Here is a 21,535-nt window from a genome sequence, read left to right on the forward strand (position 1 = left end):
CGCACAGCTGCACGAACAGAGGTGAAAGTTTACTCAGTTATGATTGCGTTTGAGTGTACGTGCGTGCGTGCGTGCGTGCGTGCGTGCGTGCCTGTGTGTGTGTGTGTGTGTGTGTGTGTGTGTGTGTGTGTGTGTGTGTGTGTGTGTGTGTGTGTGTGTGTGTGTGTGTGTGTGTGTATCTATAATGTTGTGTATTAAACATCAACTAAAACACATTACATAAACAAACTTACTAAAACATCACCTGAACACACACACACACACACACACACACACACACACACACACACACACACACACAATATAGCCGTAACAAAAACACACCAAGCAGGCCCAGACATAAACAGAGCCAAATAAAATATAAGTTACTTCATACCCATCATAAACATCACCCCCTCTGGCCTTGCATGGATGGTCGGATGGTCGAGGGAGGGAGTGGATGTAAGCTGAAGTTAACATAGGAATGAATAAAACCCTTGCATAGTCAACATCTGAATTCGTACACATCGTGCATCCGACAAGGTACAATTGCATTCATAAGTTAGGGTACACATATGGTCCTTTTATCTACTGTGGTGCTCCCTTTTGCTGGACTACTTAACTTTTCCACTTACTGTCTGATGAACTGAAGCTAAGTGGACCAGGGAGTAAGTGAAACAGTTCCCCATCTAACTAGCAATGGAGACTACAGCAGAGAACAGGACTGCATGTGGATCCTTACATATGAATCCGATTGTACTTCTTATTCTTCCTATCTCCAGGCGACTTGATTCAGGTTGGGGGAGATTTCCGAGTTGGAGGGGTTAAGTATAGCCTTCACTTCATTTCCAGGGTAAAAAAATTAAAAATAAAATAATATAAATGGAAAAGTCCGGAAACAGCAAAAATGGAACTGAAAAAAACGACCTTGGGTTAATGGTGTTTAGGGTAGGGAGATAGTGTTGTGGAACTTTGTGTCGAGTGGAGGGATGGAGGAATTAACTGCTTGAATCCGGTGGTCTTTTTTCAGTCTTATTCATGCTGCCTTCAGACGATTTTCATTTTTTTCAGGAGAGCACCCTGTCAGTAAAAGAGTGAATTAATTCCATATTTAACCCCATCCAGTTGTGCAATTCTATCTAAAATTAATAAAATAATATGGAAACACCAAAATATAATAAAATACGTCTCTGAACGAAAGCGGTTAAGTTTTTCAGGCACTAAAAATATCTAGGTTTCTTTTGCACCAGTCAGAAGAAGAAAAATTTAGATTAGATTAGACGCACCATTGCCTCATCGCGTGTGTGCTGTAACGATTGTAGTGATGGATGCTGTAGGAGGCTGTGGGAAAGTGAAGGGTGAAATAAGCATGGGGGAAAATGCCCGTCTTTCCTGTAATTTTTTCACTTTAACTTGGGCCAGATTCTCGTCCTTTTGCAGCTTAGTTCACGTTCTTCAGTGGGAAAAGATGAGAATTATATCGATACATCTACGTGAAGGAGTCTCTCAGCTACACGATACTTAGTGTAAGTGACACCAGAGATTTATATCAGTGCCACCACGTGAAGGCGCCCCTCAGCATCACGAAATAGGCCAAGTGGAATGTGTGGCTGATGGAGAGGGCCTAGAGGGACAGTTTCATCATGCATCCACAGCATCCACATTAGGGGAATCCCGGACCTTCACACACACACACACACACACACACACACACACACACACACACACACACACACACACACACACACACACACACACACACCAAAATAAAAAAAAGTCATGGGTTTGATTTTACCTGCTCAATTAGGCCATTACTCTAGAAAGAATATTATTGTCTTTTGATTAATCTCATCCTTCAGACAATCAGAGAGCAATAACATTAATAGGAGCATACAAGAAGGATTGTTGTGGTGATGATGATGATGTTGCTAGCTGTATAAAGATGTTCATGTTATTAATATTTATGAGAAAAATTATGAGAGAGAGAGAGAGAGAGAGAGAGAGAGAGAGAGAGCACAAAAAGTCGTTCCATTACTAAACCACGGTAGAGGTAGAAAGTGGAAGTGGACGGGTGGAAGCGTGGGTGGATTGCCTCCCCCACACAATCTACCGCCTTTACTTTTCTTTTTCCTCTTTTCTCTTTTTCTCTTTTTCTCTTTTCTCTGTTTACGTTTTTCTCTTTTCTCTTTCCTCTTTATTCTCTTTTCCCATTTCTTTTTTTAATCGACAAGGTAATATCGTCTTAATCATCGTCATTCCGCTTCGTTATTTTCCTTTTTTCTTTCTTTTTTCTTTCTCTCTTCAGGAGAGAGAGAGAGAGAGAGAGAGAGAGAGAGAGGAGGAGGAGGAGGAGGAGGAGGAGGAGGAGTGGTTGACTGATGGAAAGAGGGTGAAAAATGACACGAAAGAATGATGATTATGTAAGTGATGGGGGTAATAAGGTAGGATGTGAGAGAGAGAGAGAGAGAGAGAGAGAGAGAGAGAGAGAGAGAGAGAGAGAGAGAGAGAGAGAACTAATAAACAACGTATCTAGTGAAATGGGACACACACTCATTCACTCCCCATTCTAGCCCTTGGAATCCTGACTTAACCCCAAAGAATATGAGGGTAAACTTATTCTTTTTTTTTTCTTTTTATGCGAGGAAGAAAAGATGCTATGGACTAACCTAAATCAACGGAAATATTGTTTTTCGCACAGGGATGTTCGTTTTCTTATTTTACGTAATTTCCCACCACCCTTCCACTCATCTCCACTTCCATCCACTTCAGATAACTTCATTTCATCTTCCTTTACTTAAAGAATTGCGGAACTCCCTGCCTTGTGTTTTCCAGGATAAGTGCAACGAGAAATAAGTGTTTTTCGATAATCATGCACATAAAAACAATCACTCAGAAATGTAGGCTATTATGTGAATAAAAATGAAATGTCGCTTAAATTTTTACTCGTGATCTGGTTTTTGAAAATTGACTTTGTGTTCGTCCGCTGTCTGTCCCTGATGAAATGTGTGTGTGTGTGTGTGTGTGTGTGTGTGTGTGTGTGTGTGTGTGTGTGTGTTTATCATATATCGGTCAACTTTCATGGTGATATTTCCAGACATTATACTGAACTTGATTTGCCTTGTTCGCAATACACTACTGGCAAATATTGACATTTATGGCAAACAGGAACAAAGGAAGTCATTTTTTTTTTTCAGTATGTTTTCTCCTCCTCCTCCTCCTCCTCCTCCTCCTCCTCCTCCTCCTCCCCCTCCTTCTCTTTAATTTCTTCAGCATGTGACAATGACCTTTGCTGTTGCTCCATGAAGTATGTTTTCATCATCAGTAATAATGTTATAATAATAATAATAATAATAATGCGGTTATTGTTATTACATTATTATTATTATTATTATTATTATTATTATTATTATTATTATTACTATTATTTATCGTTATTATTATATATTTTTTAGATTATTATTATTATTATTATTATTATTATTATTATTATTACTCATCATCATCATCATCATCATCATCATCATCATCATCATCATCACCACCATCTCCATCATTATCTTGCTCTAATAGCTCAATATATTACACGTTTAGCATCAGTAATTTTTAGCCCGTCTCATCTCAAATCTCAGTTATTCTCTCCACTGAGATTAGTAAGCTCGTTTGACCGTATAATCGTACCCTGGGAGGCGAGGAGTGAGCTTAGAGTCTGCTTGTAGTGAGCTGATGTGTGTGTGTGTGTGTGTGTGTGTGTGTGTGTGTGTGTGTGTGTGTGTGTGTGTGTCCCTTTCCTGGCGATTTAATTCAGGAAACGATCAGACAGTGCAAGACCTGCGCCCTACATGTTTCACGTTGCCCTGTGATCTTGACCTCTGAACGAAAAAAATCCGGCCATTTCGTCCTTGGCTGACCCTGTACCTTTCCATCAAGTTTAGTCCAAATAAAGTTCAAAATTCTGAGTTTCACTGTTAACATAGGCAGAAAGACACACACACACACACACACACACACACACACACACACACACACACACACACACACACACACACACACACACCACAGTACACCCGCGCGTTACCCCATCCGTGTGTAAAACCTGAGTAAACGTAATGACCAACAAAAGGTAAAAAAGTAATGAGACAAAAATAGTGAGCCAAAAGTAATGAGACAAAAATAGTGAGCCAAAAGTAATGAGACAAAAACAGTGAGCCAAAAGTAATGAGACAAAAGTAGTGAGGCAAAAACAGTGAGCCAAAAGTGGTGAGACAAAAGCAGTGAGCCAAGAGAAGGGGCAAGGAGAATGCAGCGTGTTAAAAGTACCGAATTGGCCCTTTCCTACCCTACCTTTTCCTGGGAAGTCAGTGACCCTAGATAGACCAGTTTTTGTAGTGCCTGAGAGAGAGAGAGAGAGAGAGAGAGAGAGAGAGAGAGAGAGAGAGAGAGAGAGAGAGAGAGAGAGAGAGAGAGAGAGAGAGAGAGAGAGAGAGAGAGTGGGGTACGGAAAACGATTGTGAAAGAAAACGTGAGACATTAACCCTTCACTCCGATGACATTCTTCTTCATTTATTCATTTTATTTCCAGACGATTTTATTTAGCTTAGTAGAGACTTATAAAAATGGAGAGATTAAATACACCTTCTCTCTCTCTCTCTCTCTCTCTCTCTCTCTCTCTCTCTCTCTCTCTCTCTCTCTCTCTCTCTCTCTCTCTCTCAGCCCTACTAAATACAAGATGTCGTTCCGAAGTTGAATAAAATCGTTTGAAGGTAGCAAGAATGAGATTAAAAAAAACATCATCCTGACCCAACCGGGCAGGGGATCCGCCTGGCTGTGTCGATGCCACCACGGGAAGGCGTCCCTCATTAGCACCGATATAGGAGTTAGAACTGCTTAGAGAAAATGTCGGCAGATAGACAGACAGACAGCGGGATGCAGCCGTAACCCCGCAACATTTAAAAACAAGACACACAGGTTTATATTCATGGTGGAGTTAACCGTGGTGTTGTAAGAGGAAGGTGGTGTTGCTTCATGCCTGCCTGCCTCTCTGTCTGCCTGTTACTTTTATGCAGGAGGATAGTACCCCATCACGACTTTCACTACTCTGACCTTTTGGTAGTTTTTATATTCCCTCCAACCTTGGCATACAGTTACGATCGTACCCTATGTTATTTCTCTCCAGGGTAATGCCCTTTCTCAAGTTTCTCCCCTTACTTTCAAGTAATATGTCAGTATCTGTATCTGTGTCAGTTTATAATGGATCCACTGCAAGACCGAACTTTCTCCTCTGATCGAGTGACAGCCAGAATTATCCCTTCTTCATGCTGGCTAAGTATGAATAGGAAAGGTGTGTCTGTAGGAAATATGATGCATCTGAAAGATGAAGTGTTGTAATGGGTCTGCGTGTGTGTGTTAGAATCTGTATATGCCATCGGAAGAACGGACAGGGTGTGAACATTTGCTAGCATAGGAAAAACCATACTCCCAACACCCACTTCTAATGGCCATCCCGACTTGGGTTCGAAGCTAAGACTCACGGCACACATAATCGTATTTTAGTGGTCGGCATAATCCGGCTACAGCACGGCCAACTCACAGTCAGAAGACTTTGGGAATGAATCATTCTAAGGTACAGTGAAAACTTCCTAAAAAACCTAGGCACGTCAGTGGATACTTCAGTATATCCTGTCCAGTTTAACCTGCCCTAAAGCTGTCATTTCTTCATCTTGAATACTGAGCTGTAACAAGAGATTAACGCTAGAATATGGCGATAGTCACGAAGTGCCTTGGAAAAGATGTAAAGCCCTAGCATTATTTTGTTCTACCACTGATTCTCTGGAAATAACGTGCAATATGACGATTATCTCCGAGGGGTTAAGGTGGAAGAACTACAGTATTAGTTGTCAGAAATGCTTCAAGGTGGTGGCGCCCCCTCCCTACAAAAAAAAAAAAAAAAAAAAAAAAAAAAAAGATCTGTGAGGTAATACAGTGTGAGAAGCGACCCTGTCTGTCTCTCCTTATCTGCTCCTCGTTAGGCAAGCCTCCCTCTCAAGACTGGCCTTGTTTATTTCTCGCTCCCCATGAAGAGATTTTTCCCTCCCAAGACTTTTCCTGTTCCTCTGTTGCTCCTCATGCAAACCTCCCCTCCCCACCCCCAAGCCTTCAGACCTTGCCTCCCCCCAACGCCCCGCCAAGAATAAGCTTTCCTGTCTCCCGCCTCGCCTCTGACTCTGACCCCCTCACCACCCCCTTCTCACCCCCAATATGGCGGGTCAATCACCCTTTGTAGGAGAAAGCACGCACACGAACTGGGCACAAGTCCTGAATACGAAAGGGAAATTATGTCCTACTAGTGGACTTGGGACGTGACCTTATTTAGAGAGAAACAGTGTACGTGTTGCTAGGATCTCGAAGATTAATTCTCGCATGATCCTTGCCGTGTGCAGCTGATTCATTGTTACTCGCTGATTTCAGGTTTTGCAGCCACTCTGTTAGGTTGTGTGATCCGTTCTATTCTAAGTTGATCCTTGAACATACAGTATAAAGGATTAACTTGCACATCTACTTTTTGCTTTTCCCTGCCTACCTACCTCAGTCTTTCCCTGTTCACCTCTTTACCTTTGTACCTCTCTACCTTCTTCCCTGCCTACCTCCCTGCCTACTTCCAGCCTCCCTGTTTACCTACCTACCTCCCTGCCTACCTGCTTACCTACCTACCTACCTCCCTGCTTACCTCCATTCCTACCTCAACCGCCTCAAGGCCATCAACTTTGTCTTTAAGAATACCTCCAAAAATTTTTACTATATCCACAGCCAGCTTCGATCCCTGAATCTCCCAACTATTATACCCATTTTACTCTACCTTGGCCTAAAATTGCCATCTCTCCAGCTTGAATACTGAGTTGTAAAAAGACATCAAGATTAGAATATAATGCAAGTCACGAGGAAGTGCTGTGGAAAGGACATAGAGGCACAGTATTGTCTTGTTCTGCCACTGAGCTACGTGAAATGAGCTGCACAAGCACAGAAATCTGGGCCAAGTTAGGGTAAAAGGACTATAGTTAAAATTCATCCCCCTCAACATGGCAGACATTTTCGTCCATTTTCGTCCTTTCCCAGAGAACAAGTCGGAGCCTCAGATAAAGTCGGAAGTACAGTAATGGGGTGTCGTGGGATGAAGGCTTGTTACTGAATAGGGATATAAATGCCAAAAGTTCCTATAGTCAAGACCACCCCTTTTGGAATGCGGCGTATGGCAGCGGTAGATACACACACTGGGGCATGTATTCTCGTCAGCCTTCCCTAGCACCTCTTCCTTACCGATTTATTTTCCAAACTACTCATTAATATCCTCTTTTTTTTGCTTCACATGTTTTTTTAATATCAACATAGACTCCATGAATAACACACGAATACAGTAACGGAGCAGAGTCAAAAATAAACCGCTCAGGAGGAGGTGTTAAGGTTCCAAAGCCCACGAGAATCCTGCGCCAAAGTAGGCAACTCCTAATAGTGGCCGTTTTGCCGCTGTTGACACATTTTGGCTTTCGGACTAACAGCAGGTGATTTTATATAACAAACATCGTAGTGGTTGTATGGTTTTGAAGAATCATTAATACACTAACTTTATTTGTGGATGTTACGAACGCATTTGATTTTTTCCTTTCTTCCTGTTCTTTCTCTCTCTCTCTCTCTCTCTCTCTCTCAGAGGAATCGAAGGGTTACCTGATTAATATATAACTCCTTCAGACTGAGGACGTCGTTTTCTTTATCTTCTAGCTAACGTCAGATTATTTTATTCAACTTACAAGTCCACCCGAAAACGAAAAGGTGAATGAAAGCTGGATCTCATAGCCGGATCTAACCACTCTAATTCGAACAGTCTATCCTTAGCTGAATAAATTCGTCAGGAGATAACATGAACAGAGTAAAAATTATAATGTTTGACGAGACGGAGGATTTCGACTGACACCAGACGCTTGATATGAGTGCATACTGACTGAATTTAATCATTTCAACACGATTCTTTTTTATTACGATCAAGCTTTATTATAAGATTGCTTTTTATTGTTTTGCAGACGATTTTATTAGAATTAGGAGGCTATAGCCTTCATTAACCCCTTCATTATTGGGGAGTGGCTCTTTTAAGCTGAATGAAATTGTCTGAATGTAGCAAAAATGAAGTAAAAATGAAGCAGTCTGGATAATGGGTGCAAGTAGACAACGATGGTAACCTGTTTATACTTAACACAGCTATTATTTATCCATACTTCTTTATTTATTTCAAAGTGACCTCGTAATAAGATGCTCGATAACCATGGAATGTATCGTATGTGTCAGTAGTTTTTTCCTCTTTTTTTTAGTGTGATATCGCAAAAAAAAAAAAAAAAATGCTCATTAGCGAAACAATGCGATTTTTTTGTCTTAAGCCATAGCACCATATAATGTTCCCAGTGTGTGATAAGGAACAGGCTTTTCATGTTGTGGTCAGGGGGGGATATGGCCATTGCGTAACATGAGAATAAAAAAATGCCCACCGATGAAACTGAGAAGGTAGGCAGGATGAATAATTCTCTCTCTCTCTCTCTCTTCGACTTACTGAGAAACGGAGACGGGACCCCACGAGCGTAACTCTTTTCCTGTATATCACAACTAGGTAAATACAACTAGGTAAACACACACACACACACACACACACACACACCATCATTGCCTTCCCCCCGTTTTTTTTTTTTCTCTTTATTAAATTTACCTTCTAACTTTTTTTTTTTTTTTCATTTTTCATCCCTTTTTTCACCTTGAATATTTTCTTTCCTCCATCCTCTGTGCTCTTTACCACCTCCTCCTCCTCCTCTTCCTCCTCCTCCTCCTCCTCTGCATTCTTTACCTCCTCCTCCTCCTCCTCCAATCACCTTTATCCTGGAGAAATCATGTCTCACTCACTGTGAAGTTGGAATAAAATTACCATCAATAAAACATGATAACACACCCATGAATAACCAAAGAAGCTCAAGAATAGCTGTAGTGAAAAAAAAAAAAAGAGAATCTGTCTATCTATCTATCTATTGCCAGAAGCCTCAATCCCGTACGGGGTGGCCACAAACAAATCACCTCCACGTTACCCTGTACCCCGCCATTTCACACTCCTGCTCCCAACTCACACCCCCCTGTCTCATATACCTCTCCACCCCATCCCTCCATCTCATCCTCGGCCTCCCCCTCCCTCTCCCCCCCTCCACCTCACTCACATACACTCTCCTGGTCAGTCTCTCACCCTCCATCCTCTCCACATGGCCAAACCACCTCAGTGTGTTCCTCCTAATGCTTCCTATCACATCCACATCCACATCACAACGCTCCGTTATATCCTCATTTGTCAGCCTGTCTCTCCATGTGACTCCACAGGCTCCTCCTAAATAACTCATTTCCACAGCTCTCACTCTTGACTTGTGTCCTTCCATCAACGTCCAAGTTTCACTTCCACACGTTAGAGTTGGTATCACAATATTGTCATGTAGTAACTTTTTCACTTCCATGCTCACTTCCCTGCTTCTTATCACTGCTCTCAAGGAACCAGCAACCTTTCTTCCCTGCCATACCCTTTCAAGCACTTCACCCTCCAAACTTCCATCCTTACTCATCACACTACTCAAGTACTTAAACATACAGTACTCACATTTTCCATTTCCTCACCATCCAACCTCACTGTACATTCACTGACTTCACCTCTCTCAAAAACCATCACTTTACTCTTCCCTGCATTCACCTTTAGATTCCGTTTCTTACACACTCTCCCAAACTCATCCACCAAGCCTTGCAGCTCCCCTTCGTCTTCACTCAACAACACAGTATCATCTGCAAACAACAGCACAGGGAGTTTCCAAACACAACCCTCTCTCACCAGGGCCACTCCAACATCCACTGCCCTACCTTGTACCTCTTTTATTACCCCATCCATGTACAGATTGAACAACTATGGAGACATGACACATCCCTGTTTCAACCCAGCCTTCAAAGAGAAAAATTCACTCAGTTCACCATCCACGCACACTGCAGCCTTAGCACCATCATACATACTCTTCACAGCATTCAACAATTTCCCATCTACTCCATATATTCTTAATACTTTCCACAATCCTTGTCTATTGACCCTGTCATATGCTTTCTCCAAATCCGTGAGAGCCACATACAACTTCTTTTGTTTCTCCAGAAACTTTTCCACTAAAGATCTAAGAATGAATATCTGATCTACACAACCTCTCCCCTTCCTAAAGCCTCCCTGTTCTTCTCCACCTAATTCCTCTGTTCTTTCCCTAAGTCTGTCAATAAGTATCCTACCATACACTTTTCTTATTACACTAAGAAGACAAATGTCCCTATGATTACCACACACTTCTTTTTCCTCTTTTCTTTTGTACAAGAGACAAAAAAAGGAAAATAATTTTGTCCCTGTCTCTTTGATTTTACTATACAGAATATTGATTATTAAAGTTTCCTATCAAAAGGTGATTTTCAAGTATTCCCCAAAATACAGTAGCTGCCAAAGTTATGCTATTTTTTTAACACATCCATGACCTCTGTCCTACTAAATCTTTTCTGTCAGAGTTGTTGTGCCTGTGTGTGTGTGTGTGTGTGTGTGTGTGTGTGTGTGTGTGTGTGTGTGTGTGTGAATAATGGTTTGAACTTAAAGGAATGTCATCATGGGTGCCTCCCTTTGCCTGATCATTGAGTGGAAAGAGACAAGGGGATGTGAGACAAATACAGTACCTGCACATCCCACTCTTTAGGTATTACAGCAGGCAGAGTTCAGGAATGTGATTAAAAGTTTCACTGACCCCCATTGACTAAGAGTGTAGGGGATGGGGGATGAGAGACAAGGAGGGGAGTTGTGAGGGGATGAAGTTAGGGAGGCAGAGGGACAGGTAGGGTGAGTGAGGTAGAGGAAAGGATGGGTTCAGGGTGGTAGAGGAAGGGATGGGGTGAGGAAGACAGAGGGAGGGATGGGATGAGGTAGATAGAGGGAGGCAGAGGGGATAATAGGGTGAGTGAGGTAGAGGAAGGGATGGAAAGATTGTTTTATCACTTGCAGTTCAAACCTAGTCCCAGAGATGGGCTTATGTTGCTATAGCACATTTGTTGTAAACTGATAAAGATTCATAATCTCTTTCAGTTCAGATGATTGCTAAGTGTTGTCAGATTGGAGAGTTGCTTTGACAAGTAACCAAGGAAACTCATTCCTACCACATAACTAGGACTTACTGAATTTCATGGAACCACAATGTAGTATTATAGTTGTGGAGTGGTTCACTTCTATCAGATAAATGCCAACTGTCTTTAGAAATTTCCTGTGAGAACTGTGTATAGTATATATATGTTGTGTCAGGCCCATCTACAACTTTATCTTCTTTATATATTCCTGTTGCTCCAATCCATCTTCCAATGCTCAAATTCCCTTTGCCCCTTTGTCTCCCAGGACCCCCATGGTTACATAGTCAAGCGGTGGGTGTCAAGGACTCCGCAGGTAGGTGAGTTTTTTGCCCTGTAGTATCTGGGCAACTTTTTTCCTTGCTGATCCATGCAGTCTCTTATGTAACTACTTTTTTTTTGTTTACTCTTTTTCATTGCATTTGATTCTGTTTATTACAGTATGAAAATATATTTGCAAAGTACAGTACTTTCATTTTCATAATACAGTAAAGCAACTCTCCTGTAGAGATTTATTGAAGGTAGAGTACATCCAGTTTTTACTGATAAGCTTATTCATCACTTTATTTTAATAGTACTACTAAAACTTACTTGTTTAGTACTGTTATTTACATTATAAAATAGACTTTCAGTAGAGGTGTATTTGATTATGGTACAGAACACATTCAGTTTTTATTTTTTAATACTGCTATATAACATAAATTCAGTATGTAGCTTTTCTGTAAGAGAGAAAGAACACAAGCAGGGTGCTTCCAGCCTGTCATTAACTCTTCCAATCCAATAATATATTTTGTTTTTATTATTCTTATTTCCAGATGATATTATTCACCTTAAGAAAGATCTCTGTCAGTGAAAGAGTTAATGAAGGCTATATAACACTCATCAATTTAGAAAAGTCACTCCAAAACCAAATAAAACTGTCTGATGTTAACAGTAATTAAAACGATATATAAGTAAAAGTCCTCCAGTCTGACCACCAATAATCCAAATATCCCAATACAGTACTCCGTATTTTTCAAGGCAAAATTTTTCGAATTTTGGGGAGGGGGGGGGCAAAATTTTCGGGGCTATATCTAAGGATTTATCTGGCCTGGACTTGCCCCTTGTACTTGGATGTACCTGCCTGCATTTATTCATCTACATTTCTATGCATGTCTGGTGAGTAAAACAATAACCCATATCATTTTAAAAGTTTATTTAATGATCGTGTTCCTATTTCTGATGTTTTCAAAGATTCCTCTCAAAAAAAAAAAAAAAAAAAAAAAATACCGGTAGTCCGAAAGACCCTCAGTCCCTTGCCATTTGGATTACATAGGAGCGAAGGGGTTACAGGTAGCATAGAGGAGTGAGAGTGGGAAGCTGGCAACCAGTACTCCATACATTTGCACAGATCTGTGGCAACTCCCAGCCCGGCACTAGTATTGCATACTGCCTCGTGCATTATGCTATATAACACATGAGGATGAGGAGGGGAGGTTGTACACGTGGGTTCTTTTTTTTTTCTGATTCAAGGCTCCAGTGAAGCCAAAGAACTATTTCCTGGATTTCCCCATCCCATGTTTGTTGTTGTTGTTGTTGTGGCCTCAGGCTCATCTGGATGTAAACCTGGTGAACTGCAGGCTGAATTTGACTTTTTTCAGTGCAATCAACCATTTTCCTTTGGGGGGATTGATAGAGGGTGGAGTGATGTTTGTATAACCGAGGACCAAAAGCCAGGTTACATCAGTGTCACCATTGGAAGACATCTCTCTCCAGCACCTCGCATCCCATATAAATGAGGGAGTTGGAGTGTGTTGATGAATACCATATGTTGTTTAATTATATGGCCAGTTTTGAGTTTTACAGCAGGGTACAGTAGTTTTTCATCTATCGGTGATGGATCTATTTAAGAAAAATAATTTATATCCATGTCAGACCTACCCAAAAATAAATTTGGTTGCTCCAAAAACTTTGAATTTTCCAATCTAAGTGCTTGTTCTTGTTCATTTTAACCCTTCCCAACTTATTTTGGAAAGTACAGCTCAGTTAGATTAGCCTGATGAATATTAAAACCAGACTCAGCTCACAGAGGCTACGCCTGATAAATAGAACTTCCCACAACCCAGTCTGAGCCATATTGTGCAGTATTTACTCAGTACTGCCTCTAAACTCACACCAACTCTAACCCAAACTCTAAACCCTGTTGTTGTGAGAAGTCTCCTCTGAGCTGAATAAAATAATTTGCAGGTAACAAGAATGTTGTCTTCATTGTGGCTATAGGCTCATTGGAACATGAGCCTGGTAGATTGCAGGCTGCAGTTTTTCCTCTGCAGTCCACCATCCTCTTTTTAGAAGATAGGGAGGGAGCTAAGGAATATTGCATAACTGGTCAGTGGAGTTGCTTGGCAGCCATATATTGGTGCTACTGTGTGAAGAAGTCCCTTTTCAGCATGTGGTAGCAAGAATAAAATCTTTATATGTTAACACTTTGTTGAGATTAATGAAGGCTGCTCATGCCATCAATATGAGAGGTTTTTCCTTAGCTAACAAAATCATTAGTGGTTATGTTGATGTTTACATTTATAAACCATTGACTATACAGTATCATCATACAGAAGGGATTACCAGTCAACCAGTCATACCCGACCCTAAGAACCCTCTTTAATTCAGTGAAGTGTAACCAAACCAGAGGGGTGTTCTTTAGTCTGGATTAATTCACCCTAACTAAACTCTGTATCACTTTCAAACTCTCTTCACAAATCCTTAGTATAGACCAATCAAATGCTGGGGAGGGATACCTTTGTGTGGTGACACTGATGATATCAGGCAGTTCCATTGATGATTACACAAACAGTCCTCAGCTCCCTCCATATCTCCTAAAAGGAGGATGGTGGATCAGGAATATGCCATCATTTACTTCAGCCAGCATTCCACCAGGTTCACTTTTAGATGAGCCTGGGGCACAACAACAACAAACCCTTTCCATATCTCCTTAGTTTAGACCAGTTTAACTTGACCAAATGTTTTGTGGTGTAGTCAAAACAGGTTAACCCAGTGTACCCATACTGTACTTTGGCAGGTGCTGTGTCAATAGTCTTCACTTTGCCTGACCTTCCCAGCCACGGGTGGTGGAAGGTGCGAGTGTGGGTCAGAGGGCAGGAGGAAGAAAAAAAATTCTATGTCCACAAAATCTATGAACCATTGTATGAAGTGAGTGAATATGCTGACTAAAGATTTTTGTTGTATCTTTTTGTATATAACAGAAAGGTTCAAAAGCTGGAAACCTGCAAATGTTGTTCCTTAAAAAAAGAGAAAAGTTGAAAAAAATCAAAATCTTTCCTTTTGCTATGCCTGAACATACTGCATTTAGTGAAATAGAGGTTTTAGCTGAAAAGAAAAGACAGACTGAAGAAGTATAATTTTAAAGTTGACCTCTTGTGTATGTGAAGGACTGTCTGGTTGGTAAGGACACCAATTATTTCAGTTATCTCTTGTATTAGTTTTGATCAATACTGTTTAAAAAGTAAAGCAGGTTATTGGTGATTGTTAAGTTACATGCCAGTTAATGTTTATCGAAAATTATATTCAAGCAACTGTGATAATTTATTGTCAGATAAATGTTTATGTTCCCATTTTTCCCTCCTCCATCATAATAAATTTTTTGAGCATAAAATCAGTATATTGCTGTATTCTCATTCATTTTGTGTGTTTCTCTTCCTTTGTCATAATTTGATTTTATAACACAACAACAATCTCTTACTGTCATTCTTTCAGGTCTTCCTTGAACTGCCTTTCTATGGTCTGCCTGATGATGAAGCCATTGAGGGTACCGTCTCAGGCAGCTTCACCAACGACAAGCCAGTGTACGGGAATGCCACAGTTTCCCTCTATGTTAAGCAGCCATGGACACGCCCAGATTCTGATTTCAAGTTCGTTACCTCAGAGTATTTTGAATATGTGAGTCCGTACCTGTGTTTATTTGTTTTCTTTATGAGATTTATTGGGACTGGATAGAACGGATTTACAGCCAGTAGGTCAGAGAGGAAAAAGATGAGGTGACAAGGCCTTCATCCTGTAGTGGACAGACTCAGGCTGTTGATGATGATGATGACAGCGATGATGATGATCTTATGTATGTACCACACCCCAGAGCATTATTCATTTTGCATTACTTTGTGATATATTTACCGTCAAGTATGATAAGAGAGAGAGTGTGTAGAAATGAAATCTAGATTGGTTTTGTGCCAGGAAGTACTGAGACTGACGCAATATTCATTGTTTGACAGCTGCAAGAGAAATACCTCAGAAAGAATAGAAAGCTGCATGTTTATCTGGCTTTGAAGAAGGCATATGGTAGATCCAGAGGTTGGTATTTAAATGAACCAGCTATGAAAAGTCTGTGTGTTGACCAGTGGATCATCTGGTTGGTGATGAAACCATACAAAGGGGCAGCTTCGTTCCTGAGAGTGAATGGAATATTAAGCAAGCATTTTTTCATTATCGCTGGTGTGCATCAGGATTCAGTGCTGATTCATTTCTGTTCATCCTGGCACTTGAAGTTTTATTAGGAGTGTTTAGAAATGAGTTACCCTGGGATCATTTATATGTTGATGATTTTGTTTTGATTGCTGAAAGCATGCATGAGGCCATAGAGAGGCTTGGGAAGTGGAGGGATGAGATGAAAGGAAGGGGACTTGAAGTTAGTGCTGATAAAACTCAAGTCGTGGTCAGTAGGTGTGGGGGAGTTGATGTCATGGAAGAAAGTGTGTGGACTTGCACTCTGTGTAAAAATTGAGATGAGAGGAATTCTCTCATGTGTTTAACTTTTAATAATATAGGCAGTGGTGTTAGAGACAGAATGCATAATGTGGGAAACCATTACTGTGCCTCGTGTAGAAGTATCCAGGCTATGGACATTAGAATGGAAAGTATTGATTGAGATGACAGCCACTTGGAGTGCATGGAGGAGTTTTGTAACATGGGGAACATACTTAGTGTGGGAGGAGGAGCTGAGCTTAGTTCCATTTTTAGAATGAGAAGTAGATGAAAGAAATTCAGGAATTGGTGCCTCTTCTGACTATGAAGAGCTTTCCTTTTGTGCCAGTGGTACTCTCTGCAGCTCATGTGTGAGAAGTGTTTTGCTGTATGGCAGTGAGACTTAGCCTGTGAGAGAAGAGGATACAAGCAGACTGAAATGCACAGAAATGAAATTGTTAAGATAAATGAGTGGAGTCTCACTGAATGACAGAACTGAGACTTGTATGCCACTAGAAAGATTTGGCACATATTAGAGAAATGATACTAACTACAGTAGTAGGCTGAGATTGTTTAGACCAACTGAGAGGAGTGGGTAGGGTGACTGGTTGAGGAGGATCACAAGTATGGATGTGGTGGGAAGAATTCCCTGAGGAAGACCTAGGAAAATATGAAATGAGGTCCTGTGTGAAGACCTCCAAAATATGGGACTGAGGAAGGAAATGGCTCAAGATTGCCATGCAAGGATCCAGCATTTGAAAGGAACTACCCATGTTGGCATGGTCTGTGATCTATAAATGTAAATGTAAGCATTATCTTGGAAGGAAGAGGGAGTTTTGCTGTGTTCTTGGTGATTTGGAGAGGACCTTTAACTTAATACCCAGGGATGTAGTGAAGGGGGCAATGAGAAAACTTGGGACTGAGGAGTGGTTGCTGAGAGTGATTATGGCAGTGTATGAAGGTGCTCACTCCCAGTTGAGAGTGTATTGAGGTTTGAACAATGAGTTTTCTGTAAAAGTTGGTGTGCATCTGGGGTCAGTTTTAAGTCCCTTATTATTTAACGTGGTGCTTGAAGCTCTCTCGCGTAAGTTCAGAACTGGACTCCCATGAGAGGTATGCTGATGACTTGGTGTTGATCATGCAGAATGATAGGGTAGCAAAGGAAAGATTTAGGAAGTAGAGGGGTAGACTGGGGTTCACATGTTTGAGAGTAAAAGTGGGTAAAACAAAGGTGATGGTATCAAGGGCATGTGACGGTACTGTCAGAGCAGAGGGAGTGTGGCTATGTGCAGTTTGCCACAAGGGTGTGGGAAGAACTCCATCTTGTGCAGTGTTTAGGATAAGTGGGTGCATAGCAAACATAGCATAGTGGTATTAGAGGTACATGTAGATTGGAAAATGATGCTAATTCTTTGTGTGGGGTGTGTAAGGGAGAGCATGTAGAAAAAGATAAACAGAAAAAGGATTAATCTTGCTGGGGTGTCTCTTCATTGTATAGAGGAGTTTTGTTATTTGGGAGAAATGAAATGTGTTGGAGATGAGGCTGGAGCTTGGTGGCAAGAGTATGGAATGGTTGGAAGATGTCTAGGGTGTTGATGCCCCTCTTGACATTGAAATGGCTCTCCCTCTATGCTAAGGGATCCTTGTATGCAGTATGTATTCAGATTATAATTTAGGATTGTAATACTGTATGGCAGTGAGACTCAGGCAGTATAGGAGGAAGATATTTGTTAGCTCAAATGCAGAGATGATGATGATGATTAGCTGGATGTGTAGTGTGTCCTTGAATACAGGGCTGGGGGAGATTAAGATTGCAATTGAAAAGTTGCGAAGAAGGATGGTACTTGAATATATTACTGTTGTGATGAGAAGAGGTAGATTGAGATGGTTTAGGCATATGGAGAGGATGGAGGATGACATATGGATGGGGAGGATGAAATGTGTGAACACTGAGGGTGGAGCTGGGAGAGGCAGACCAAAAAAAAAAACCTGAGACAAGGTCATAAGATGTTACCTTAGGGATAAGGGGCTGAAGAGAGAGGCTGCTAGAGTTAAGTAGTGTGGAGAATAAGAGAATGGCCATTAGGTGACCAAGGCCAATACATGCAAGCATGTTGGAGCCTTTATAACAATCATATAGTCAGGCAGATGAAAAACTGTACTTCAACCATAAACATTCTCCCTTTTCCATCATATTCTATCATCATTTTTTACCCAACCCATTACAGGTTGATGAGGAGGAGGATTTCTCCTTCCCAATGGAATCCCTCTTGCCTCATGTGGAGAGACTGGAGGAAGCTGAAGTGAAAGTGGAGGCAGTGTTCCATGATGTTTTTACATGGATGAAAGCAGAAGGACACTCAAGGTACAGTGGTTACCATTGTTATAGCTGTTTTGGCCCCAGGCAGGCTCATCTGGACCTGAACCTGGTGTACTACAGGCTGAAATTGCTCTTCTTCTGCAGTTCACTATCCCCCTTTTGGGGGATTAGAAAGGAATTAAGGGACATTCTTATAAACAGGCAGTGGAGTTGTGTACTTAAACTGGTGTCACCACATGAAAACATCTCTCATCAGCTCTGGTACAGTTGTGAAATGTTGAAGTGTGTACTTTTATGTGGATTATGGATTATTCATTGTATACTGCAGTTCTTTATTAAGAAATCTTGAAGTGTTTTATAAGTCTTGCATACACAATATATTTTTTCTTAAGCTGAAGGGATTCACAAGATACCATGGTGAAATGATTTAAAAAAAAGAAGAAAAAGATTACTGAATATTAGCTGTCTTAATGTTCATTAGGAAATTCTTAACTCTAGATAGGTAATCTTGTTTTTGTTACTATATAAGGTAACGTGGGGTCTGACGGACTCCACGGAAAAAAAATAAAAAAAAAATACTTCCGTTTGAGATATTGCAAAATGCTTCAATACACAAATAATTCAACCCCCTGTCTTTAAATAGGGCCAGAAAAAATAAAGTTTAATTGAAAAAATATTTATTTTTTTAAAGTTTATACAAAAAGTATTAAATTTTAGGTATACAAATTTTAAAACTAAATCTTGCAAAATTGAAAAGTAATATCATGATTCCTTGGGTGGCCTGCAGTAGACCGATGTTGGGACCTTCTGTATACAAAAGGAGAAAGACAGCAAACTGAAATAAAAAAATCACAAGAGGGCTCAACTGAGGTTACATTATAGGTAACCTGGGGTCTGACATACCCCACTGGCTCTTTAGAGCAAAATCAGAGCCAGGTACAGCTATGACCCCATCATCCCCATGAAGAGCATCACTAGGCAGGAAGGTAATGAGACGGACAGATCTGTAGACCTTATGCTCACATTTTTAAAAATTAAATTTCGGGGACTGGGGTTTCTGAGACCCCACATTACCTATCTAGGGTTAAAATGGGTTGGAAGTTATAAGAGTATATTGTTTTTCTTGGTTTATCAAAGAACCAGTAATTCAAAGCTTTGTTTCACAAGTCTTTGACATTGATGTTGATTTTAAGCCCTGGTACTGTATTTTATGTATTTTATGCTTGTTACTGCCGGCTAATTATATACAGGTCCAGAGAGACCCTTAGTATTAAATGGATTAATGGAGACCATATCTGAGCCCTCCAGTTTGGAAGCTTAATCTTACAATGAGTGAAATCACTTCAATGTAGCAACAGTGAAATATGAAACATAACCTTAGTTATAGGGTTAATCAGAATACTGTATTGTCAGAATTAATTTCTGGCAATCTTTTTATCACTTCAGCATGTTACAGGCTCTTTGTTTTTTCTTTCTGTTATTAGAAAGTTTAATAGACGTTTTCTGTACTTAGGATGAGAATTTTGAGTGCTCAGGTGGAGGTGGGCTTAGTTGGAACACAACCCTTCATCTTCCGTCCTGGGATGCCTTTCAGTGCGGCAGTGAGTTTTTGTTCTCATTTCTTTTGTTTTTGTTCATCTTCTCCTTTCTCTTTGGATATCTGTTATAGTATGCTATTGTTGCCTGTTCCTAGCTAAGTTCAGTTGCTACTTATAAAGCTGATTTGCCAGTTCATGGAATTTATATCATCTGTTGTATGGATAAGTGATATTTTGGAACACATGCCTGACATAGTGAGAACTGCTTGTGATATTCTCAGAATACTTAGGGTAAGGGAAGGTTTATTTCTTTAGGTGTCAGTGAAACACACTGATGGAGAACCACTGGATGCCGCAAGCCTGGAAGAGTCAACACTTGTCATCATCCCCACCATCACTGCATCCGCTGGCAATGCTCCACCCCTTCCTAAGGTTTGTAAAATTGTCTCATTAATCCATTCATTTCAGTGATATTTTTAATCAGTCCTGCAAAGCAGGATGCAACTCATCCTATACTGTTGCACTAGATTCAGCCTGCCGGTTTTCCATTATGCAGTATACAATTCCTCAACTATGATTTTCAGGGGGTCAGCACCCTTTGTTTCATTTTGTTTCATTTTTAAAGGCTTCAACATGCTTGCATGCATCGGCCTTGGTCACTTAATGATGGCTTTCCATGCTGCTTGATCTCTGGCAGCTGCCCTATTCAGTTCCTTGTCCTTGAGGTCACACTCATTGACCTCGTCTCAGGTCTTTTTTGGTCTACCTCTTGGAACCCTACCCCCAACTTAAACACTTCCCACTTTCTGTGTAGCATCATCCATAGACAGAAGGAAAACGAAAGAAAGGCAGGAGGGGATGTAAGGAAAGAATGAAGGAAAATAGGAAAGGGCAGGCACCGAAAGCAGCACTACATCGAGTGAGTGGATGATGAGCGCCCCTATCTACAGTAGAAAATTGCGGAAATTACATGAAATTTGGGGATGCAGCCATCAAATGTAATGCTTTTTTGATGCTTCATGTAATACACGCCACCATTACCTCAAGTCCATATTTTTAGGCAGGTGTAAACCAGTCATAGTCAAGCATGGCAATTACTAAACCAGTCATATTCAAATATAGCGTTTATTATGAGCTAGTCACAGCGCTTCCCTCCCACGCAAAGCATGAAAGTTGTTAGCGTTCACTGGTGACCAGTTTGATATAGGTTTGGGGGTAAGGGGGGCAACTTTCTGAGATAACAGACCTGTAGGTAATTTTTCCCATAAGATTAGTTATTTCTAAACTGTGGAATACACAAATTGTGACGTGTACTTAGTACCATAAAGCCGTGATTTAGGAGATTCCAGTGTAGAAGGGAGGGCAGATATGGCTTTGATATCTTAGTGTATGTTGTATATTGGACTCTCATCCATAATGTGATATTTAGGGAATGTAACCCCCTCCCCCCAGTGATTCTTGGTGGGGATCAGCTCCTCTTCCAAAAATTTAATATTCAGAAATTGTGGAAAGTGAGACTTGGATTTCACTGAAACTTTTCAGGCTAGTTCATTTGCTTCCTTGATAATGTCTTTCACTATATAAAAACTTTCACCATTATTTTTTGGGGGGTTCAACCCCTCCAAAACTTTTAAAGGATACAAATTAGGGGAAGGAGGAGGGCAGAAGGTGGTCTAATATCTAAGTACCGTACTACTACATCTACCACTACTATTACTACTACTACTACTATTAGTACTACTACTGCTACCACTACTACTACTACTAC

General features: G+C 40.7%; 1 protein-coding gene across 1 annotated transcript in view; it reads left to right on the forward strand.

Annotated features, from left to right (window-relative positions):
• Positions 1-21,535, forward strand: part of LOC145391032 (CD109 antigen-like) — a 96,866-nt gene that overhangs the window by 25,186 nt on the left and 50,145 nt on the right. Inside the window, exons 6-11 of the mRNA XM_080265764.1 lie at positions 11,444-11,495; positions 14,234-14,364; positions 14,929-15,111; positions 18,138-18,274; positions 19,743-19,830; positions 20,083-20,199. Of these exons, the coding sequence (XP_080121890.1) occupies positions 11,444-11,495; positions 14,234-14,364; positions 14,929-15,111; positions 18,138-18,274; positions 19,743-19,830; positions 20,083-20,199 (708 nt within the window). The remainder of the gene's footprint in view (positions 1-11,443; positions 11,496-14,233; positions 14,365-14,928; positions 15,112-18,137; positions 18,275-19,742; positions 19,831-20,082; positions 20,200-21,535) is intronic.

This window comes from Coenobita brevimanus, chromosome 16 (assembly GCF_032717465.1).
Source record: "Coenobita brevimanus isolate Jiangsu-jjx chromosome 16, ASM3271746v2, whole genome shotgun sequence".
NCBI lineage: Eukaryota > Metazoa > Arthropoda > Malacostraca > Decapoda > Coenobitidae > Coenobita > Coenobita brevimanus.